Source organism: Hemicordylus capensis, chromosome 6 (assembly GCF_027244095.1).
Source record: "Hemicordylus capensis ecotype Gifberg chromosome 6, rHemCap1.1.pri, whole genome shotgun sequence".
Taxonomy (NCBI): Eukaryota; Metazoa; Chordata; class Lepidosauria; order Squamata; family Cordylidae; genus Hemicordylus; species Hemicordylus capensis.
In genome coordinates this window covers 81,149,287-81,174,356 of record NC_069662.1, presented here as the reverse complement: position 1 = coordinate 81,174,356, position 25,070 = coordinate 81,149,287, and the positions used below count along the sequence as shown (strand labels likewise).

The window sequence follows — 25,070 nt, the reverse complement described above, 5'->3', positions numbered from 1 at the left end:
CTGCACACACCTCTCCTGGGAGTTATTCACACATGCCTTCATGCTTCAGGGTATCTGAAGAGCAAATCTGTTTTGCAGCAGATCTGCAAGATGTTTAATTTGGGGGATTAAATTGACAATTCACATAGGGTCAACTCCTCTCCACAATCCCTGGCAGATCCTTTTCCTGTGCATTCCCACTGGCTTACTCTGGGGTTTTCCTCCAACCAATCACAAATCACATCAGAGAGGAGGAGAGCAAGAGAGCTTTTTTGTTGTTTGACAGCTAAGAATGGAAGAACAGCATGACGAGTTGCCAAGCAGGCAGATCAAACAGCAGAACGCTGTTTGATCTGCCTGCCAAATCTGATCAAAATCTTTGCTGATTTTTATAATGAACTTGCCTTGTGAGTGAATGCCTTCATCACCTCATGTCCTCCTCCCCCACCCCAGACCATCTAAGAGGCAGGAAGGTTTCAGGCGCATCCGTTCAGACAAAAAGGTCTCAGGTTATATCAAGCTGTAGCCTCCATTCTGCATATCTAAAGCCTATGTTAAGACCTACATTTTGCAGTTTGTGCTTGTGTTTAATTCAGGAATTTCTCACTCCTCTACCCTTCTGGACTCCCTCAACAGAATTTCACCACTCTGCTAAAACCTTTTCTACACACACACACACACACACACACACCACCAGCAATTGCAGTTGCAAATACTCAGAGCAGACCATACCAAACACAGCTGTCAAACTCCCCTTCACTGAGTTTTGAAAAACGCCATGGCCACTCCACACATCAAGGGAGAAGTGGCAGGGCATAACAGAAACCCCAGGGTTTTGTTTTTTTTTCAAAGCTGCTGAAACTCGAGGATTTTTTTAAGCTGGAATACTTTGGGCTAAGCCTGAATGTGCAGCCTTGATTTGGAGGGAACAGAGTCATGTCTGTACTGGTCCCTGATAGCCCACAGGAACTTCAGGGTAAATGTAGCTAATATGTGGATTGGTACACTCCATTCTGGAGGAGATTCATAGTAAAAGCCATGTGTGTAAAGCCTCTTGGTCTGTCTTTTGGTTTCTAATTTGGCCCTGAAACTTCTAGTTGCTGATCCCTAATGGATAATATGTGAAAGAGATTATTTACTCTGCAGAATTAATAACAATGTTTTGTTCATTTTTGATTTTGCATTGTATATTCTTATCCAGGTGCCGCAGGTGGACAGAAAGGATTTCTGGGCTGCATTCGCTCTCTAAGAATGAATGGGTTGACACTGGATCTAGAGGAGAGAGCAAAGGTCACACTAGGTGTGAAACCTGGTTGCTCAGGCCATTGCACAAGCTATGGGATGTACTGTAAGAATGGTGGGAAATGTGTTGAAAAATACAATGGCTACTCCTGTGACTGCTCCAAAACAGCGTATGATGGTCCATACTGCAAAAAAGGTAAAATCAAAATATGATCACCACACATCATTTCCTAGCACAACACATGGAAGTTGTAGATCACATTCTCTTAGATGTAAAATATGTGCTGTCCATGTCTTCCTATGCATTGCAAAATATATCACATGCATAGTTTTTTCCCCTCATCAGTGTTTAGGAGACTTCAGGCCAATTGACAGAATCAGATGATGAATCTTTTCCTGCACCACTTCAGGCTGCAGCTTTGTTTGTGCAGAGTTGGACTTTTACTGCTCCCCCATGAAAATGAGAGAAAACTAGCATTTTAGGGAAAGTCTAGACTAAAACCTTCTCCCTTTCTTGCTGCCTTTCAGTATGTACAGGAATTGATCTCTTGGGAGATCATTCAAAATCCCTATCCCCATACCTATAGTTTGTCTGAACCTGGGTCAAGCAAGGCAGCTGGAGGTATGAGCTCTCGAAGGGAGCTGTTGAACCAGCAAGAAGCTAGTGTCAACAAAAGAGCCCCACCCCTTCCTGGATCCTCAGGCCAGCCCTACCCAAGAGGAGGCACCTGAGTTAGTCTCCCCTTCTTCCTAAGTAGGCACATTGGAAGGGAGGACCTGAGCTAGAGCTCAGCGATGGTGCAGTATTGCCTCTGCTCCTGGGAACTCAGAAGCAATGGAGAGGGTTCTAAGGAAGGGGCAGGAACCCTACAGAGGGACAACTGGTCTCCAGGGCTCCTCAAAAGAGATGACCTGCAAGCTGTTCCAACTCTGAAGGGCTGCCATTGGGATCAGGGCTCCAGACTAGGTCACTTCCTTCTCCTCCTCCTCTTCTGATAGGGTCTCCTATGGAAGCGCAAATGAACCCCAACACAGCCTGAAGAGATTCATTCTGTATCTCTCTGCTGCCTGGTTCCACTGAAGAATTCCACTGGATTTGGCTGCTCTAGTGTATGCCATACTGTGTGAATAATGGGACAAGTCTGCATTTTGTTCTGAAAGATATTTGCTTTCCACCGTGTGTCCCTGGAAAACGCCATCACACATTATGATGTGCTTGCTGCTTCTCTCTTCAGGATTATTATTCAGACCCAAACAGTAGCACGTGAAGTAGCTCCCACTGCATCCTTGTCCTGGCTTGAGAGAGCATAAACCTATAGAAAGATCTCAGCTTTAGAGAGTGGTGCATGCATGGTTTTGCTTCTCTCATGTTGGGTCAGTGCAGCCCCTGTGAACTGCGGCAACCAAAGAGAGAGTGTAAAGAAAAATGGAAGGGTAAACCTCTGCCCGGCTGTACTTCACTGCATCAATAGAGAAGTTGCATACACTGGACATGAAACAAAGCAGCATTTCAATTCCCAAGATAAATGTCAGTATTTGCTTGGATGAATAAATTCTTGAATTTGCATTCAAATGATGTGGCTCTTATAAAATCAGTCGAGTCTGAAGATCACTGTATGCATCTCTATTTCCAAATTTCTGCTGCTGTGAATTGTTGGCCTCAATATCCACAGCAGAACAAGCTGTCTCTCTGTTTGTTTATCTTTTCATTCTGTCATCCAAACAGGATTGTAAAGAATGAAATTATAATAATTATTTGCATATAAACAAGGTCCTTACTGAGACCAAAGTTATAAGGATTGGTAGGGGCGGGGAGCCCAATTAGGGGAATGACTGCAGTTTACTAAGTTTAGATACAAGTTAAGATTGCTATGTAAGCTAAGAAAAATGCTCTATTAACATTAAATACTGCAGAACAGAATAGATCAAATAAAGGACAAGACATAAAGTATAAATCTCTTCAAGGAACTTTAAATGTAGATACCTAAGCACAGAACTCTAAGTTTACAAGAAATGAATTTAATGTTTTGATTAAATAATTAGCAGGGATCAATTTTAACCAGTGGGGCTTGTGGGTTAAGAGCACATGTGTATACTTTGAGGCTATTTACTGATTGATCTGATTAAACCAATAGAAGCTTTCAGCTCCAAATTTTAATAAGTGGAAATTTGATTTTAGTGCTTGTCAGTGAGTCTTTCTCGCTGCATTTGAAACCACAAGCTGTTTTTGATTATCCATGTAGCTTCTATATTACATATTTGCCTGTTGCACAATTTCACAGCTCCATCTGCTGGCCATTTGCTGGCAAACCATTATGAGAAGTATCCATTTTCAGACTACCTTAAAACTATCTCTGAGGACTGTTCCAGATTGTAGTAGTATTATCCATGTAGCTTCTATATTACATATTTGCCTGTTGCACAATTTCACAGCTCCATCTGCTGGCCATTTGCTGGCAAACCATTATGAGAATCATCCATTTTCAGACTACCTTAAAACTATCTCTGAGGACTGTTCCAGATTGTAGTAAAAAGCTCTAAGACAAAAGCTTACTCAACAGACAAGTATCAGCTTTTCCAGAACTGTCTCATGCACAGGTCACATGGCCAACAGGAACCTCAGTCAATTTCTACCATGCAGCTTGCTGGTCAGCTCTAGCTGGCCAACCTATTCCCTACAAATCAGGAAAGTAGTATTGAAAAATAATAGTTTAATCACAGAAAGCCAAAGATGCCCGGCAGGTGGCGCTGTGAAAATCGGGCAAGGTCTCTGCTGGTCATGTGACCTGCATACAAACATAGGAAGTTGCCTTATACTGAGTCAGACCATTGGTCCATCTAGTTCAGTACAATACTACACTAACAGTGGCTCTCCAAGAGTTCAGGCAGGAGTCTTTTCCCAGTCCTACCTGGGGATATCAGCAACTCAACCTGAGACCTTCTGTATGCAAAGCAGATGCTCTGCCACTGAGCTACAGCCCTATCCCCTTGGGGATCACACTGAAAAAGCAGAAGCTTGTCTGTGAGAGTGTGTGGATGCTGAATAATTAAGCTCTCACCTTCCACTTATTTGCAAGCTCTTTCCGAAGCACTCTTTATTGCCATTTTGAAAAACCCTAAGGTGATCTGATAAAAAGGAGATTTTAATCATGGATTGCTAGCAAGTGACACTACAAAACTGCACAGTGGACAAGTACATTGTCTAGGTATTGCATGGATTATAGAAAACAACTTTTGTTTTCAAATACAGTGTTTCCCTGTCTAGAAGTAGCCAGTAAATGGAAACTCAAACACGTTTATTTCTTACTGTGCATTTCAGTAAAATACTCCAAGGATTTAAAAACAACAACAACAGGGGCATTATCTTAAAAGACCCCAGGTCTGGGTCCACAGCCTCCACCCATTTTGATAATTAAACTTGTCATATGCTCTAAAGAAATCCAGCTCTCCCTCCCAGTTTTTGCACCATTAATCACCAATATGTCCTTGTTACATATTGACGCTGTTCTCATGTGCAAGCAAAACTAGGTTAGGGGAGTCCAGACCAGTTTTGCCTGCACGTAAAAACTTACAAGGGAGCCCCAGCTGTTAGCCCAGGTTAAGGACACAAATGCACCATTTGCCCAGGCTAACTGATCATGTGTCAGCTCTGCGCTGCACCCACACACCAGCAGCCCCCTGGCCAGCGGTGATGGACTCCCTATAATGCATTGCACACTTGTGCTGTGCATTATGGGAGTTCCAGGGGCCTCCTGACCCCAAACCTTCCTCCTGCTGGCAGAAGCCAACAATTACCTGGGCAACCGACCCACCCAGCAACAAGGAGAGGATCGTCTGTGGGGGAGGTTTTCTGGGGGAGGTTCTCTGGCTGGAATTTTCCATTCCAGCCAGAGCGCACCCCTTCGCCACTGCCTCCTGCTTCATCCAAACAAGGTTGGTGGACCCCTTGTGCCCAGTGCTGACAAAACTGAGGTGATCTTCTTCTGTATCTTTAAGGAGATATAGACTTCTTTTAAAACATAAATTCTGAAAATTAGGGGAGGAGTCTAGATTTTCCTAGTGGTATTCCAGTCATCCAGCCCGCAACTCCTAAGCAAGTGTTATGAAATTAGATTATGTACAATCTGTCAGATCTATCCTGTTGTGAAAATAGATTCTGTGAAGGGGCAAATAATTTTCCAGATGGTATTCATGTGGCATTGCCCTTGGGACTCATTTTTCCTCAAACTGTTTTTTCCATCCCAATGTATATATTCATGCTACTTGAGGAAGCAGACTTAGGTTGCATATTAAATGGAGGTATACCAAAAATGTTTAGAATATGAGCTGGACACTTTGTTACTCTACTGTGCGTGAAGATTTATTTATTTATTTGGAATATCTATTGTCTACTTTTTTGTTAAAAAGACACATCCAAAGCAATTCACAACATCTCAAAAATTAACATATAAGCAACAAATACAATTAAATCAATAATAAAAATGTAAGCAAGCAACAGAGACAATAAAAGAAGCAGAAAACCAAACATTCAACCAACAAAAGCTTAACCTTAGAAATAGCAATGTCCTAATGGCATCAGAAGGCTAGGATTGCAGTTGCCAAACAAACTTCCTAGAGGAGGGAGTTCAAAGGCCTGGATTCAGTGATAGAAAAAGCCCCATTTTGTATACCCAGCTGCCTAATATTTGAAGGCAGGGGAAATGCAAAGTAGAGCATCAGTCAACAACTTAAGAGAATGAGCCGGTTCATACGGGAGAACTGCTGTGCTGGTGTCATAGTATACTATGAGCAAAGTGGGTATGATACCCAAAGCAACAGATTTGTAAATTGAAATATTTGGGAAAGCAGCCATATCATCTCTTAGCGCTGGAGGGAAAATCAATATTGTGGAGTGGGATGAGGCCAAAGCTAGCAGCAGACGGAAACTGGACAAGGAGCAGAGTAAAGTATGTGAAAGGTGGCAGGCAAGGGCCGGACTGGGGGCCCTGAGAGGGCGGTGGAATATATGTGGGGAGGACGCTGGGTTTTGAGCAGAATGGGTAATTAAGGGTGGGAGTCGGGGCGCAGGGGTGCACCGTGAGTGGGGCACACCAGGAATATGCCCTGTGAACCAATCCGAGCCTGGGCAAGGCAAGGTTTTATGTAATGTGCTTCATAGTCTTCTGCATTGCTGTGCTGTGCAAATAGAGGTGAAAATGCATGACTCAAGCTCTGCTTCTTCCCTGGAGACCATTGCAGAATAGAGGATTATGGGTTATATTCCCCATATATTCAGGACACCAACCCAACCATAAGCAGCGTAGGAGCCTGAACTGTTTGCAACTTATTTGATCAAAGCCACCCAGTGCAAAAAAATCAGTAATGTATCCAGTACAGATGCTTGCTTAATTGGTTCAAGACCCAAAATTTAGTACTGTAACCCAAGGGAAAACAAAAATAAATCATGGTCTGTCCGTGGAGCAAAACTGGTTTTTGTTAAATTTCTGCTGCTAACTCTCCACCATCAGAAAATCCCTCAACAAAGATGATGACAGCACCTTCAACACCACCTTTGTATAAGCAGGCCATGTCTTTGAGGGATTTTCCGATGGTGAAAGGATGGTTTGATCATGGAGCTCTGCAGTCTGCCTATTCTTTATGTACCAGGTAAATCTATACTATTAGAGAATATGACTCACCAGTAAAAGTTGATTGGACTTTTACCAATATTGTCACCTATTTTGTCTTTTGAAAAGAAACTGCCAATCTTGATTCAAACAAATTGAGTTGTTTGAATGTTTCTGTATCTCTTATTGTCTGTTGCAATAAGAAACAAGACCTTTACAAATGCTTTATTAAGACGTATTCTTACTTCACAATGACATTATACAGGAAAATGTATACCATCAGTCTCCCTCCTTCCAAATAAAATTAATTGAGCTTAAGAATTTTAAAAAAGGAGAAAACAAGAAAGAAAAAAGAATGAGGCTGAGCACAGGATCCTAATCTTCTAATGATAAATCCTTATACACTTCTAGATATTCTCTCCAATCTTTTTTTTTAACTGTACATGAGGAATAATTTTATTTCAAAATTTATGGGGCTAAATGAACAATTTTATCATCTCATCAGACTTCAAAGTATCTTCTTCTTGTTAACAAGCCCCACTTTATGTTTTTCTGCCACACTGCACAAGTGACTTTTATTATATATATTAAACTGAGTGATTGATAACCTTGACTAGAGCCAGAATATAGTAGCATGCCTGCCTGCCCTGTTTTCTTCTTTTTTCTGCCTCCACCTTTGCCAAAAGAGTATCAGGTGTGTTGCCTTATAGTGCAGTTCTCTATTATGTGTGTGAACAGAGTATACTGGCATGGTCTTGTCTCATTTCCTTTTGTTAGCAGGGCCAGAATTCATTGTGTTGCCTTTTGCCCAAAACAGTTATATCAGGCAGAGCAACAAATGCTTTTGTCGGGCTCCAGTTGTCAATGATGATCAGTTCAAAATACAGTTTTAAAAGTGGGTTCTTATGCCCAGGCAAAGGTTATATTCCAGAGATACTTTAAGGAGTAAAAGATGAGGAAGTTTTTTGTTTTGTTTTGTTTTGTTTTGTTTTGTTTTGTTTTGTTTTGTTTTGTTTTGTTTTGTTTTGTTTTAAAGCAGGAGGACAGGAATTAGGTAAGCAGGGTTTCAGAGATACACCTGGCCACATTACTAATCTATTGTTCAAAACATAGGTAGGTAGAGGAGATGTTTAGAGGAATAATGAAAAAGTGATTAAGAAGGGAGATAATCGATTTATACCTAACTGAAGAAGGATAGGGACGCATTCCCAAGGAAGGTTCTCCTAGCCACAGTGCTGTGATAGAAGCATTAAATGGATGTTCCTGGAACACCAGAGCTTCTGCATGTGCTAGAACTACTATTCTTAATCACCTTTGTTCCTTGAAGATTCCAATTGGATTTAACCACAAGTATGAACTGAAAAGACTGGGCAAATTAGCATAAGCCCACATTGCTTAAATCTGGCTTGCAAACTGGACTAAGGGCCTGTTCAAATGAGACCCTAAGGAAAGCCTCACATGTCGTGGTGGCAAGTAAGTTTCTGCTAACCACTAGTTCCCACAGTTGTGTGCTCCCGACATGAGTTTCAAGTTCTGCTCCCAGTGTGTTGTCCAAAACCACTAGTGTCAGGTTTCCCAGCTGCATTTCTCTTCAGGAACCCAACATTTGTAACCAATTGGGTTGAATTTGAATTTGGTGTCATTGGTGGGTTTGGATGACATGCCGAGAGTGCACACTCATTGGGAACCAAAGGTTAGTGGAATCTTATGTGCTTCTGTGAGGTGTCAAGCCACCCTAAGTGTGCAGAGCCTACTATGTTCAGTGGGGGCATGATCATGCCTGCCCAACCCGTCAATCCCATATCGAAGCCTCCAGTTATCAGTGTGTGTTATACATAGTGTTTACAAACAAAATGTGTGTAAAGGCCACCATACATATGCCTGAGCTTCATAGTAATTAACCCAACATAATAAATTCCAGGACACTACTACAAGATTTGGTCCTATGGGCACTGGACACAGGCCCCAAGGCAAGGAAGGTTTATGCAGGAGTAGCACAGGCAATCACACTGAACGTAGCTTCTACGGACTTAGGTAACGTAAAGGGTGCCGTCAAGTCGTTTCGACTCCTGGCACCCACAGAGCCCTGTGGTTTTCTTTGGTAGAATACAGGAGGTGCTTACCATTGCCTCCTCCCACACAATATGAGATGATGCCTTTCAGCATCTTCCTGCATCACTGTTGCCCAATATAGAACCTCATTCAAATTGGCCATAGGACAATAAGCTTTTGGTGTGCATATATATGTAAATTCCAGTAGTGAATATAGATCCTACATACTTTCTCACACAACAGTGCTTCTCAATATGAAAGCATTTAGGGGACCAGTAAAAAAAAAATAGTGATATGAAAAGTCTAAGCAAATAAATGCCATTGACATTGGGGACTAGTCTAGATTGGTTTATAACTAGCAAGCACTTCTCAGGGTAAGCGTAGGCCACACACTATGGGGATATTTTTATTGATGAAATTCATGCTTGGAATTCCTGATTGATGACTGCTTTGAAATTGCACTGCTTCCAGTCTTAGCAGGGCCAGATCCCACATATGAGTGACACTTCAGGTGCCTGAGTTTTGCAGTAGCTGTACCAAGGACAAAGCTGTCAAAATAGAATTTGACATGTCTTTCTATTAGGGGCGCGCTTTTTTTGGTGGGGATGTGTAATCAGCTGCAATTGTTCTTTCACTGATCTGAGAAATTGTTATGAGGAGAGACTGAAATGAGTCTGCAGTCCCAGAGATTGCTTTCCTGACCTTTTTGTGCCCTTAGTTTATGTATGTTTTTCTTCCATCGTGGTAGCAGTCCAGCAGCAGTTAATGGCATTTCTGAGGGCTGAACCCGTTGGTGTTCATTTTTGCATTCTTAATGGGTTGCTGCCTAAGCAGAGAGGCCGAGGGGCATATCCTAACATTAATGAGCTTGTTTTTACACAAGCAAGGATTGTCTTAAGGGACAAAGCTAGGAAGACATGCTTTACTATCATAATGCCTCAGGTTTGAGAAAAGACTAGCCCTTTGGTCAGTAACTAGATTTCTTGGAACTCATTCTGCAGAGAATGTGAAGGTGGTTAGGTTAGGCTAGGCTTCCATTACCACTCCCCAACATGGGCTTCTGCAAAGTCTCATGCTATGATTACAGCTACCATCCCCTTCATATACCCACTTGTCTTTAGGTTTTACTGATTTATAGAGAGAGAGATTGCACTTTTTATTCTGCCCTTCCTTCAAGGAGGTCAGGGTGACACACACAGCCCTCACAACAATCCTGTGAGGGAGCTTGGACTGCAAAATAGCAAGTGTGTCCTCAGTCATCTTGTAAGCTTCTTGGATGAGTGGGGATTTGAACAGCAGTCTCCCTGGTCCAACTCTGCTATACCACAGAGTGAGCAACCATGGCAGGGGTGGAGGGAGCAGGGAAATGCTTCCAGGGGAGCCAGATTTTGCAAAGGGATCACCAGTTTCTACTCATCTCAGGGAAATTTCGTTAAATACCCTTCTCCCTTGCCATGATCCCAGTCATGATTGCTCCCACACAACTGATACTTAAAGAAAAAAGTCCATACTGGAAGTTTAATGTAGTTTGACCCTGACTTTGCACTCAGTACTATCATTTCCATTCTAGTACTCTGCATAGATCACATTAATTTCAGTGGGCCTTGTGCAGGAGAACTTCCCAGTGGCTTATGCCCATTGTCAACATCTCTTGGAGGTGCACTGAAGTGCTTGGAAGAGGAACTGTATTTGAAGCAGAGGCAATGGTAGTGAATAGAGGTGTTTAGCCTTTATTAGCAAATATACCGCAAGTCCAATATTCAGCAAGTCTCTTCTCCTTCTCAGGGGGGGAAAAAGGCGGGGGATAAAGTATAGGACAGGACAGAAGTACAGGCAGGGCCAGTCTTAGCGACAATGGTGCCCCAGACAAGAAACATCCTGGGGCACCCCACTCTCACATGCTGGCTCCGCCCCCTGAAGCTACCATCAGACCCACCTTCAGCCCCAGTACTATCGCTTTCTCCCCTCCCTTCTGAGGCTACCGGCAGAGGTCCAGGCCAAATCTGATGCAATAGTAGAAGGCAAGCTCATAGAGAAGATGCTGCTGCTAGGCGAGTCTGGCATACGTCTCCCACTTAGCACTCCTACTTTCATGAAAGCATCCTCCAAAGCCAGGAATCCCAAGTGAAAATGAAGCTGTTCTGCCCGCAGCAACCATGGGGAGCTTAGCTTGGCATCTGTCTCACTCCCTAGTTTGGCCTTTCACTTCTTCTGCAGCAACCGTGCTCCTGACTTTGGAGGAAGCTTTCACAAAAGCCAGGAGCACTGAGTGGGATGTGATGCTACTTTACCTGGAATGTCTATCTGTGGGAAGCTCAGCTGTACCTCCACCTCATCTCTCGCTTTGGCCCATCTCCAGCTTCTCATCTTCCACTGTTGCCCTGGATCCTACCTGGGCCAGGCGGTGCCAGTGGTGGTCATGGATGTGAAGGGGAAGAGGGATGGTGCTGGTGAAGGAAGTGAGGTGGACATCAGCATTAGGGGTGGTACCACTGAGGCAGGCCTGGTGGCTTGTTGCCCCTTGTGGTGCCCCCACTAGCTGCCTGGATTCAGTTGCAGTCTAGGAGTGCCACATGGCTTGTGCCACTTGTTTGTCCCATGCTGCAGGTTCAACACCTGTACCCGGGCCTAATGCACATGCCATGTTCTAGAACAGACAAATTGACTAGAGCTGCACAAAAAACATGTCAGTTCAAACAAATCTCAACAAATCAGGCCACCAAATGTCATGTTTAGTGGACAATATGTGGACAAAATGGTGGAAGACATAACAACGTTTGCATTTTCATGATACCCGGTTAAGGTTAAGCAAGTGAAATATTTCCCATCACCTTATCTCTATGCTAAGAAATGCTTCATTTGCTTAATTCTTTCATGCAGGCTGCTATGAAAGACATAGGAGCAAAGTCAGGAAAACATTGAGGCAAGTCTCACAATTGGTGAGACCCGCCGTAAGGGGGATTGCGGGGAGAGCGGGCTTAGCCCGCTCTCCGCGCAGATGATCAAGGCTGCAGTCCTGGGTGGCCGGGGCGGCCACCCACATGACTTTCGGCTCTGTCATGTTGGGGATATAGGGATTGGGGGCCGCGTAGCACCCGGAAGTTCCAGGAGAGAACCCCAAGCCCAGGGTGCTGCTTGCAGCCTCCCAACAGGGGTCTCCTCATGTGTTGCCATGGCATGGAGCCACGCCGTGGCAATACACATTCAGAAAACCCGGGTTAGCGGAGCGCTCGCTCCGCTAAGCTGGGCTAAGTTGAGGGGTATTTAAGCGGGTTACCCACTTTGGGGAAACCAGGCTTGCCTGCGAAAATGGGCTAAGGTATTTGTTTGTTTTTTTAAAAATATTTATACCTCATCCCTCCAGTACACACTACTGTTATGGGTGGCTCACAACATTAATAAAACAGATACAATGAAAAGTAAAATATTAATAAAATTAAGCAAGTTAAAAGACCAAGATAAAACCACATTTAAAATTATGAATTTTAAAAGTTTCAAATTAAAAGTTATTAGTAAAAAGCTAAAAGCTAAAACTAAAAAACTACCAAATACAAACAACAGATGAAACATTTAAAAGCCGCTTTTAAAATATCTTTAATTGTTTTTAAAGAAACACTGAGGGAGGGAGCATGGTGACGCTCTTCCAGGATGGCATTCCAAAGCCAAGGGGCCAAAACCAAAAAGGCCCTGTCTCTAGTCCCCGCCATCCAGATCTCTGTTAGTGGCAAGACCTTTAACAGGTTCTGAGATCCCTATTCATATGGCGGAATGTGGTCTGACAAGTACACCATATTGAGGGATGTGAGCAGAAACATTAAAACCCTCACACAACAGAGTATACTCTATGGTAAAGAAGTTCAGCCCAAGAGATTATCTGGAGAATTAGACTGAGTTCAAAAACAAATAAAGATTTATTAAGAAAACAAATCATTACATAGTCATTGAAGCTATTCAGACAAGCAGAAAAAAGGGTTAGTTTCTGAAAGCAGATAGAACCCTATTTTTACCTCATAGCAAACAGACGGGTACATGCTGCAAACCCGGCAGGGTTGTGAGTGACAGACGATTAACTTTTTAAGTTTCTCCAGCTGTTGCTAGCATTGTTGGTCCTCCAGCCCCACCCATGGCAACAGTAATCCGTGAGTGGACAGAGCAAGCACATGACCCAAGGAGACCACTCAGAGGGCCCCAAGCTGCAGTCCCTCTTTGCTGCTCCCTGAAGGGTAGCCTCAGTTAACCCTTTCCTGGCAATTGCAGCACTGTCAAAAGAAATGAACTCCGTCCTGATGCCCAAAAGGAGAGAGAAGACTAGAGCAGCTGCAGCTGCCAACCAGCTCCAAAGGAAGAGTCACACACACACCCAACGCCCCCTGGAGCAATTGTCAGATGCTGATGAGAGCAATTGCAAGATGCCCCCATAAGTAGCCCAGGCACAAGGCACACTCCGTACACCGCAGCATGGTTTGGGAAGGCAGAAGGGGGAACCTTCCCCTCGCCCGCTCACCCTCGCCGCAGCTGTGGCCTCTGTGGCATACACACCCCACCCCACTGAATAGTGTGTGTGGAAGGTAAAAGGGAGCACCCCACCCCCCACCTACTGCCGCCGTAGCCAAGTGGTGACTCTGCCCCCCTATCAATCCGCCACTGCCACCACTTGCTAGCCTCACTGGGCGTAGGAGGGTGGGCATATGGGGGAGGGTGCCCCCATCACCCACCTGCCCTGATGCTGCCACTTGCCACTCTTGCAGTGCCAGCAGGGTGGGAGATTGAGTTGCAAAGTGTCACCCACACCTGCACACCCTCATTGGCACTGCTACCCTCTGCATCTTGATGATGGTGCAGAGGGTGGGCGGGTGGGTGCAGTGTCACACTGAGGCAACTTTGGCACCTGGACTGCCCCTGCCGTGAGGCCCTCTGCCACTGCAGTGAGCCCCCTGCTGCCACCGCAAACCTCCTCCCACTGCCATTGCTGCCATGAGGCCGAACCAGTGACCCTTGCATGGACAGTCATTCGAGCAGTTGCTACCACTCATGGCTGAATGGGGATTTGAACTTGGGTCTCCCCAGTCCTAGTCCAGCACTTTAACCACTATACCACGCTGCAGGCAAGGGCAGCTGCAGACAAGGGCAAGGACACTCCTGCTCTTGTCCAGTGACTTACAGAGGACAGGAAGGAGCACAAAAATCTCCATTCAGCCATGATACTTGCTGGGTGACTCTGGGCCAGTCACTTCACTCTCAGCCTAACCTACTTCACAGGGTTGTTGTGAGGAGGAACTTGAGTATGTAGTACACTGCTCTGGGCTCCTTGGAGGAAGAGTGGGATAGTCTATATTATTAATTCTTCTAGACGGGCCATGCGCCCTGTGGGGCAGCTGGAAAGCAGTTTGACAGTTGGATGGGGGGTGCTGTGAAGCATCAGGGAGCTTTGAGGCTGGGGGCAGCTTCGCAAGCTGGACAGTTGGCTCTGAGGGTGGCAGACGGTTGGCTGAGCTGCGCCGTGAAGCGGCAGAGAGCAGGGAGCTCGGAGGCTGTCAGACGAGCAGGCGACAGTCGCTGGCAGTGGCAGGGGGAAGCAAGGACTGCGAGACAGAGATAGAAAGACAGAGGACAGAGAGCACGAGCATGAGACTTGCAGGGGGGAGACTTGCGGGGGAGAGCGGGGGTGGCGAGAGTGAGCGAGAGCATTGTGGGGGTGCAATGCCACAGGCTCAGTGCAAGATCACACAGATGCTCTGTGCCGGGTCAGCTAGTAAAATGTAAAATGTATGAATAGTATGACATGTGTCTGTGCAACTATTCCCCTTAGGGGATAGGGCTGCTATAGGAAGAAGGATTTGAGCTCCCTGCCTGGCATCTCCAGGTTGGGCTGAGCAGGAATCCTGCCTGAGAGCCTCGGGAAGCCACTGCCAGTCTGTGTCGACAGTACTAAGCTGGATGGACCAATGGTCTGACTCAGTGGAAGGCAGCTTCCTATGTTCATATTTTCCCTTGGGCTCATTTGCAAGGTGCCTGCCACTTTAAGGAAGCTCAGTGCTGTTTGCTGGACAGGCTTTCCCCAAGCAAACTTCTGCTGTGCTTTGCAGCCCACTCTGTTATCCAGGCTTTATGGTATCCCCGGGGAGGGAGCCTCAAGCAGCATCCCACAGCATTCCGTGGCTCCACATGGGCACTGGGAGGGGGTAGGCAACCTCCCCTGCTTGCTGAACCTGGTTTTAGAGGAGGAGCTGGGAACTGGGTGACCCTCTTTTGACAGAGCCCTGTTTGAGAGCTTGCTGAGGTTCCACACGGTAGTGCCAACCCCGCCTTCAGACCTCAAGCCCTGTTTTTGCTGGTCGTGAGAATAGCTTCATTGAATAACATACACAAACAGTCACTAGCCTTCAACAACTACTGAACAATTCTAAATGACCCTTAACTGACCAAGATAGAACTATTAATATAACTCCTCATGCCTCTAGTGGCCACAAAAGGTTACTGCAGTGCTAAAAGCAATGCTTTAGTGTGATCCCAACTTAAATGCTCTCCATCAAGTTGATATTTATTATTATTATTATTATTATTATTATTATTATTATTATTAACATTGTTTATATCCCGCTCTTCCTCCAAGGAGCCCAGAGCGGTGTACTACATACTTAAGTTTCTCCTCACAACAACCTTGTGAAGTAGGTTAGGCTGAGAGACAAGTGACTCAGAGTCACCCAGCAAGTATCATGGCTGAATGGGGATTTGAACTTGGGTCTCCCCAGTCCTAGTCCAGCACTCTAACCACTACACCACACTGGCTCACTTTTATTGGTTCCAGAAGAGGGGCTCCCATGGAGTCAGTCAGTCATTGTGACTTTTCAGCAGCATTGCAGCCCTCACACCAGCTCTTCCATGAGTGTTTCCTGGAGTACCAGTTTGTTGAATTAGTCCATCAATGTAAAAATTCCTTCAGATAAGAATTATATAATTCATTCATGTTTTCTCTGATCAGTGAACACTTTTTTCAGTCTTTCTTATACTTTCTGTCTTATAATTTTGGGGAAAGTGCATAGAATTCTTAGAGCCACAATTCATTTCAGTCTTCCTATAGTTAGCAGCACATACCATAATGTGGATAATAGTTTGAATTTCAAATATCAGAAAGAAAATAGCAGACAGACACTCTTGACTTCCTCAACAATCTATTTATCAGCTGCACGGCTTTAAGAAATGGAGTACTGCAAATAGCCTGGTGTGAATTATATCAAAATTCATTTGAATTCAGATACAGACTGTCTTAGTCTGATGTGAAACACCTTTGGCTTGCTTTTAGATATACAGAGATGTCATGTTGGCATTTTATTTTTTTCAAAATACTTTGAAAATAGATGGAAACAGAATTGGATGCAAATGCTGGGGAAACTGCATCTCCAAATTGTATTTCTAAAAGAAAGAGTATGTATGCTGCAATTTTTCTGCTAATTTTTCCGTCTCCTGCTAAAATGTGACTTCTGTGTGTCCACCACCATCCCAACCATCATTATGTGGCATCAGAATCAGTACCAAAATGTGCAATGTACATTGAGAGCAACAGGAAGAAGTCCATCAACATCAGATCTTTTCAGTGCCCAGCATCAGAAAATTGGTGGCTTTATTCAGCTGGATATGTTATCATCAAGAACTGAACTGGCTGGAACAGGAAGGGGATTATAAAACAGCCCGGAAAATGACTTGCCAGTGTACCAGAGCGACAAGAATTTGTTCTCTAAGGTGCAGTCTAATATGTAGCTACATTACACATTCAAATGACTGAGGTGATGCAGCTCTCTTCAGACTGCATGGCTTCAGGCTGCAGGTGGGGGGTTAGCTTATTTGAATGTCACACAAGTCTCTCATATTTGTCTTAAAAAACTACTTCCACATGGAAAACTAGCACATTACAGGGGGTTAGGCTAGAACATTCTCCCCGACATGCTAGTTTCTACACTCTCTGAGCTTTTTTAAAAGCAGGGACATTTAAAAATTCAGTCCCCCACCTGCACGCTGAGGAGATTGTACAGGATTGCCCCTCCATCTCGACTCTAGTGGCGTACTGGATGATCTACCAGCCAGAACCACACTATTGAGGTCAACATTGTGGGATGAAGAGAGACAGCCCAGACACCTGATAGCATTGGTGAGGGTAGGGGGCACTGCCAATGCATACCACCACCACCAGCATGGTTGAGCAGTGTTGTGGCCTGGTTGCTTTTCTGTGTGGCTTTCCTAGAAGCTTGAAAAAAGACAACAGCCCCTCACAGGACTGTGCAGCCTAGTTAGCAGATTGAGGGAGGGAGCGAATGAGGAAGGACAGCTCCAGGGAAGGAGACAGCTGGAGAATATGCAAGCAGGAGGAGGGGAATGGGAGGAGAGCAGGTCTTGAGGTAGCAAGCATGCATTGTCCCCTTTGCTAAGCTTGGTCCACTCTGGTTTGAATTTGAATGGGAGACTACATGTTTGAGCACTGTAAGATATCCTCCTCAGGGGATGGGGCCACTCTGGGAAGAGCACCTGCGGGCTTGCATGCAGAAGGTTCCAAGCTCCCTCTTTGCCATCTCCAAGATAGGGCTGAGAGAGACTCCTGCCTGCAACCTTGTTGAAGCCACTGCCAATCTGTGTATACAATACTGAGCTAGATGGACCAATGGTCTGACTCAGTATAAGGGAGCTTCCTATGTTCCTATGTTCCAAGTAGTAATCAACCCCCCTCCCTTCCTGATTGAAGGCTTCATGGGTAGAACCAGTTATGTGGTGCCTCAAATGAACCAGTTATGTCGTGCCTCAAAGGTCGATCATGTGTATGTTTTGAAAATGAAGCATGGCTTGAAAGAGAGAACTCACCCAAAGCACAGTGGAATCTTTAGAGTAGCTATATAGGAATAGCTATGCAGCCAATGGCTTCCAGAAACCTGCTTGCCTACAGGCAGAGACATATCTGAAGGGTGACAACAGTTTAGCTGTTTTTTTTAACAAAATGCTTGAGTTATTGATCCAGTGACGACTTATGGACATGGGAGCTGCAATGTGCACATTGCACTCTCTAGCCCATGAATGCTTCTACAGTAACTTCAGTGGGGACACAGACCCACAGGTTCATGCAAATCTGCATCTTCCATTAAAATGGGTGAAGTTGTTTATGTATGCAAGTGCTCCCTTAGCTTTTGCTGTGACAGAAACAATGCCTATCTCATGCTACCTTCAAAATGGGGGTGGGGGTGGGGGTGGGGAGAGACCTATCATCTATCTTTATCCTAATTCATCCTGCCAATTGGTAAGCAGAATTTTACCACACTTGTTGTCTAATCAGAATGGTAAATTCTTCTCCCCACTTGACAAGATAACACAGACAGATCGCTTACCAAATGATTGCAAGCATGTCATGGTAAGTTACCACTGCTGAACGGATGTGTGTCTTTGCCCCAATTTTCCAGTACGTTCCTCTCTTTTCCCCCTCCTTTCATGTAAACAGGATATATTTGTGAAATGTGCCTTTGTCCCCACACAGAAGAAGGCAATAAAAGACAGACAAGACAATTTGGGTAAAGGGTCACCCCTTTATTGGATGCAAACATCAAACATTTAACCTAAATGCAGCAGATCTACACTCTAGCGCAGAGCAATGTGGGCACAAGACAAGACAGGGAGTCAGACACTTGGGTCCTTCCCCAAAACCTGTTTGGGCAATCACACCCTAGCTCAGGGCAGAGGATCTGAACAGATCAGATTCTTGCTCCTCTATGTCAACTCTGTAAGGGCAAGGGAGGGTAATTCATCAGCTTTCACCCCTCTCAAACCATTCAGTCTATAAGGTGGGCATCGCTGCTGAAGAAGGCAAGAGTCCCGATCCTAGCCTTCATGCGGCAAACCCATTTAGGGCCCTGCCTACTCCCCTTACTGATAAAATACCCAAAGATGCTCACCAAAATAAACCCTTCTGCTCTTCCCTGCCTGCACTGAACCTACTGACTAGAACCAAATAACTACAGGAGGGAAAACCCTCCCAACAGGATCAATCAGTAGGAAAGTTAAAAAAAAAAAGCCTGCCCAACCCCAAAAGGCAACCAGCAAACACCCATTCTGCCCACTAGGAGGGAGGGACACCAAGGTTGGTGCCTAGCACCAACAAGAGCCCCTGGTGGCGCAGTGGTAAAACTGCCGCCCTGTAACCAGAAGTTTACAAGTTCGATCCTGACCAGGGACTCAAGGTTGACTCAGCCTTCCATCCTTCCGAGGTCGGTCAAATGAGTACCCAGAATGTTGGGGGGCAATATGCTAAATCATTGTAAACCGCTTAGAGAGCTTCCAGCTATAGAGCGGTATATAAATGTAAGTGCTATTGCTATTGCTATTGCTAGCAGGCTAGAACCAGCAGCCCAGCCATGCTTCTCATGTGCCTAATTGACCCCCAAACCCAAAGCCTTGTGCTTCAAAAACTGCTGGTGGAGTAAAGACACCATCCCCAGAACAAGGCTTACCAGACTGAGATTATGCATCATGCTTGATAAAGGTGTTTGCAATGCTTTACAAACTCTATCCTTTCCCCATCGGGCGGCTAGTTCAAAGATCTTGTATGTTTTTGCAGTGTCTGTCAATAAAGCATTACTGCACTACATGTTAGTTTAGAAATATGTTTCACTTGCCACAGAACAGCTGATCTCATACAAATATATTTATTTTCCTTAGGTTTTTTATCTTGAAAAGGCAGCATGCCTGGTAACTTGTCCTTATGACAGACAGGTCTCCGAGGCCTTTTGAAAAGTTTCATGTTTCCAAAAGCAGGGTGACAATGGATGCATTGTCTACGAAAGGCAATGCTCTGCACTTTAATCTTTGCATCAGTTTGCAAATAAGGATATAGCCTTCTGTTCAAGAGAGCATTCCTACTGGGCTGTCTTTGCCCAGTAGTGGTGCTGACACAATGCAAAATGAGACAAAGGAGGGGAACTATACGTTATAAAGAACACAGGATTACTGACAAAAGTGGCAGCCCCATGTTGAATTCCTTTTTCATAAAGTCTAGTTCAATATATCCCATGCTGATTGATGTATACACACATAATTCATGGTGTGTGTGTGTGATGATTTGGTGATACATGGTAAGTTGAATTAGATAATACTGGAGGGGGAAAAGGATTTGACATGGGATTCTGTTTTTGGCCACAGCTTTATGTTCTTTGTAATGTGTAGTTCTGCTCACAGGTTTACCATATACCTCTAAAATCTGAGCCCTAATGGGTTACTACTTTAAAGGTTTTAAAGATAAAACCAGCCTTTTAACTTTAAGAACATAAAAAAGTCCTGAGAGACTTTAAGCTAACTGACCTCTAATTTTGTATCCCGTTTAAAAAAAATGGCATTACATTGGCTACATTCCAGTTTTTGACTCTGAGGCTTATTTTAGTGATACTTATTTTTTTGGGGGGGGGGGGGAGATCCACAATTCACATTTGTGTTATTTAAGAACTTTTCCGTGAATGGGTACATACATTTCCCCCATCATGGGCCATTGTCCTATTCCTAATCATCACACATATACACACACCACTGCCCAGCTGCTAAAGTAAAAACATATTATGCATTTAATGATACACATAGTTTGATTCTGATGAGGGGGCCTCTGTTGTTGTTCTCACTGAAGTGTGTGTGTGTGTGTGTGTGTGTGTGTGTGTGTGTGTGTGTGTGTGTGTTGGATTAGGCAATGGTAAATCCCTCCTGTATTCTACCAAAGAAAACCACAGGGCTGTGAGATCAACAGGAGTGGACACCAACTTGAGGGCACAATTTTACTTACTGAAAGACCAACTTTCCTCCTGATTGATGAATCAGCCTTCCCATCTCTGACATAAGAGCCTCCCCATCTCTGACAACTTTTAAAAAGTCTTTAAAGACACATCTGTTCACCTAGGCTTTTAGCTGATATTGTTTTGATTGTTTTAGTGTTGTTTTAGAATATTGTTTTAAAATTTTAAACTGTGTTTTCAATTTCTTGCTTTTAGATTTTCTGTTTTTGTTTTTATTTAATGTTTTACGTTTTAATCTTTGTAAACCACCCAAAGACGTAAGTTTTGGGCGGTAGAAAAATATGTTAAATAAATAAATAAATAAATAGTAGATAATCAGTGAAATATTCTTGGTTGGTTGATAGCCCTAATGAATTCCTCCTTCCCCTGCAAAACAAAAACCAAAAGTCCATCCATACTCAGAGTTTTGTTAAAGGTGTGTTGGCGCAACCAGTGGTTACTGCATAGTAGTAAGGGAAGAGACACTTGAAAAGCTTGTACATGGTATCAATCAGCAGCCAGCCAGACCCTGTGAAATGCCATTTTATGGACAAAATATTGCTAAAGCATACAGTGGGATGAATCCAAAAGTCATATGCCTTGTTCTTGGTAGTATCCAGATGCACATCTCAGATTTTCATTATCAATCAAAAATGGCGAAATTGGATCTAACAAAGAAGAAAGGTGTAAAACAGAATTGCTTTTCATGTTAGTATTTTGGAAGAGATTTATAGCTTCTGCTGTGGAATGACAGCTATAAATCCATCACAGAGAGCTCTGAAAACAAAGGATGAACAGTTGTTTTATGGGACTGCACCAGGAACATTTCTAAACAAGCTAATTCAGTTTTTGGAAAAACTGAAATGGGATAACCATAAAATGTTGCTAGCATTAGATTTAACAAAACATTATGATGGAGCTTTATTAAAACATGAACTGATGTTGCAACACTCTACATTTTCTTTACTCAGCATTTACTACAGGACTAGTTTAACTTTGTCAGATACAATGAAATTCCTCCAGAGGCTGTTACAATGGACTGTATGGCTGATGGGAAGTCAGGACTAAATTCCATATGCTAGCATTACATATCCATCAGAGGATAAATTTTGGTGTTGCTGGATGAATTCATTGTTTTAAGAACCTAAGAGATGTGGGTCAAGTAGAAGGAAACTGCTTCTGCATGATCCCCACCGCACATTAAGGTCATCTGTCGAGGTTTGTCTCCAGTTACCGCCAGTTCGTCTGGTGGCAACTCAGAGGTGAGCCTTCTCTATAGCTGCTCTGGGGCTGTGGAATGTGCTCCCTGCGGAAATCCATAATTTGAATTCTCTATTAGCCTTCAGGAGAGCCCTTAAGACACATTTGTTTGGCCTGGCTTTCCAGGGTTTTTTAATTGGTTTTAATATTTTAACCCGGTTTTAGGGTTTTTAATTACTGCAATTGTTTAATTGTTGTTTTAAAACATTTTTTACATTGTTAATTGTTTGTTGTATTGTTTTTAATTTTTGTTTTAGCTCTTTACTGTTTTAATGGTTTGTTTTAATTGTAAACCGCCCTGAGCCATTTTGGAAGGGCGGTATAAAACCAACCAATCAATCAATCAAATAAATAAATAAATAAAATAAGGAAATGATAGCATTATTGAACAAGCCTAGCTAAGATATCATAGTACATTCATTTTCTCTTTCTGTTCCTTTCCCCACCCACAAAGATGTCGGAGCGTTTTTTGAAGAAGGGATGTGGCTCCGGTATAACTTTTCATCTGCAGGGATCAACATAAAGGACTCCAGTAGCAGAACACTCCTAAGTTCAAAAGAACCTGAGAACACTGTGTCAGACCTGAGCCTGAATAAAGAAGAGCTCAGTTTTAGCTTCAGCACGAGCAAAGCCCCCTGCATTCTTCTGTACATCAGTTCTTACTCCCAGGACTACATGGCAGTGCTTGTAAATCCCTCTGGTAAGTGATTTATTTTCTGTATGTGAGTCATACATATTGGCTTGTCCAATGAAGTTTCCAAAATCTAATGCCAAGAAACAACTAGAAGGGGCTTCCAACCTTATTAAAAGAATAATTTGGATTATTTGCTACTGAGCATTCAACAACCTTCCAAAGAAAGTTAGTTTATTATTTAATTTTTTAAAAAATAAAAATAAAATATTTCTCTACTGCCCAAAACATGCGTCTCAGGGCAGTTTACAATTAAAATCATTTAAAACATTAAATCAATTAACAATTAAGATCATTTAAAAGAATAAAAACATTTAAAACTCAGTATTAAAATTATTTAAAACTAGTTGTTGTTATATGAAATTCTTTCAGTCATAATCCCCATCTTTGGGGGCATACAGAGGTTTGTAACTGCTGCTTTGATGTTGAGGTGTACATCCAATCATCTTAAAAAGGTAAAGTGTGCTGTCAAGTTGATTTCGACTCCTGGCGCCAACAAAGCCCTGGTGTTTTCTTTTGGTAGAATACAGGAGGGGTTTACCATTGCCTCCTCCCATGCAGTATGAGATGATGCCTTTCAGCATCTTCCTATATCGCTGCTGCCCAATATATGTGTTTCCCAAACATACCAGCAGGGATTCAAACTGGCAACCTCTTGCTCGCTAGGCAAGTTACTTCCCCACTGTGCCACTTAAGGTGATGGTCCAATCATCTTGCCTGCTTCCTATTTGTAAATTAAACAATTCCCATCTCACACTGCAACAATTCCTCTTTAAACTGCATACATTCATGTTTCAGATCAAAATATATTTTAAATATGCAACTAAAAGAAGGAATACGACAAACACTTGTTTGTAAATGTGTGTGTCATGCAGATATACGAGGCAGGGAGCCAGGACTGCCTGCAGCTCTCTGTCGAGTGGTTTGCCTCTTTGCAATGTGTGGAATGGCCCTTGGAGTTCTGTTTCCTGCAACATAATGTGATGATGACCAGAGGCAAACGTAAAAATGGTGATTTTTAAAAAGAAAACGTTCAGTGCAATGGGAGTTCCAAAGCTCAAGGGAACAAGAATACTTAAATTGCTTACTGTTCCTTTCTGTAGGAAACTTACAGATTCGCTACAGCCTTGGAGGCACCAAAGAGCCATATAACATCAATGTAGATCACAGGAATGTATCAAATGGACAACCACACAGCATTAACATCACACGGAAAGGGAAGGATATCGTTCTTCAGGTAAATATATGGCAGTGTCTCCCAGGGTACAATTATAATAATAAAATTAACCCCTGGTCAAATTTGAGGCCTGGCTTTGTAATTGCATCATGGTGTAAGTGAATATCAAAGGCAGGAATGAGGGTTCCATGGATGCATGCATCTACTGGCTGTCATCCCAACTAATGAAGTGTGACCTGTGGGGAGGCTTCAGGATCATTTGTGCAATTCCTTCCACCTTCCTGGAGACTGTTCTACAACAGCCCTTAGAGTTCAGAGCTCTGCCCATGCTCCAGAAGGTCTCTGCAGGATTGGAAGCACATTCCTGACTCGCAGAGCTTACCTGAGATTAACTTTTCTCTGCCATCATCCTGACTTCTTGCCAGGGGAAATTAAAAATCCCAAGTTCACATGCATCCTCACATCCTCTTTTTCCAATTTTCTGCTTGTAAGGCTTTAGGTGCATATATTTTACAAATACACTTGTTGAAAATAAATAGTCAAGTTTTATTATTTTGTAAGCAACCCAAAAGGTTCATTTATCTTAACTGTATGTATGTATATGTGTGTATGTATGTATATGTGTGTGTGTGTGTGTATGCACACACACACACACACACACACACAATATAATACACATGAACATATACATAACACACACTCAAATATATATAGTCTATTTATTGTACTGAAAGCTAATAAGCAATTGAGGACTTCTTGTGAAATAAAATAAGACTTCTTATAAAGGCTTCTTATGAAATAAAAGAAAAGAAAAATACATTAGGACCTAACTTTCTAACTCATTCTGTTTTCCCTATCTTATCTGTTCCTAACCTGCCTTAACGTATGGATCCTTGATGTGATCCCAGTGTATTCACACCATTGGGATACGCGCCTGTGCAGGAGCCTGTTTGGGAAGATTCTAGAAGCTTTGTGTGACGCTCCTGGTTCCATCCGCAACGTGCATGCGTCCGTCAGGAGGGGCAACCAAAGCGTTGCCACTCTCGGTTCCTTTCCAACCACCGATGTGTACAGACGCCTCAGAAGGTTCTTCTGCTTGGTCTGAGGTTTGCTTCCTCAGGCCACGGATAAGTGAAAGAAATCTTTATTCTTGTTAATTGAACAGTTTTAATGACTGAGAGGGAAAAAATATTTTTTATTTTTTAAGAGGTGCAGAAACTGCATGACTGCTTTCACCTCTTCTAGCAGACACTCCTTGTGCTTCCTCTGCCTAG

General features: G+C 43.4%; 1 protein-coding gene across 3 annotated transcripts in view; it reads left to right on the top strand.

Annotated features, from left to right (window-relative positions):
• The window catches only part of CNTNAP2 (contactin associated protein 2), a 1,803,519-nt gene that overhangs the window by 1,670,250 nt on the left and 108,199 nt on the right, over positions 1-25,070 (top strand). For all 3 annotated transcript variants that reach the window (XM_053266196.1, XM_053266197.1, XM_053266198.1), the window contains 3 exons: positions 1,181-1,417; positions 22,383-22,628; positions 23,723-23,856. In XM_053266196.1, coding sequence (XP_053122171.1) covers positions 1,181-1,417; positions 22,383-22,628; positions 23,723-23,856 — 617 coding nt within the window. The remainder of the gene's footprint in view (positions 1-1,180; positions 1,418-22,382; positions 22,629-23,722; positions 23,857-25,070) is intronic.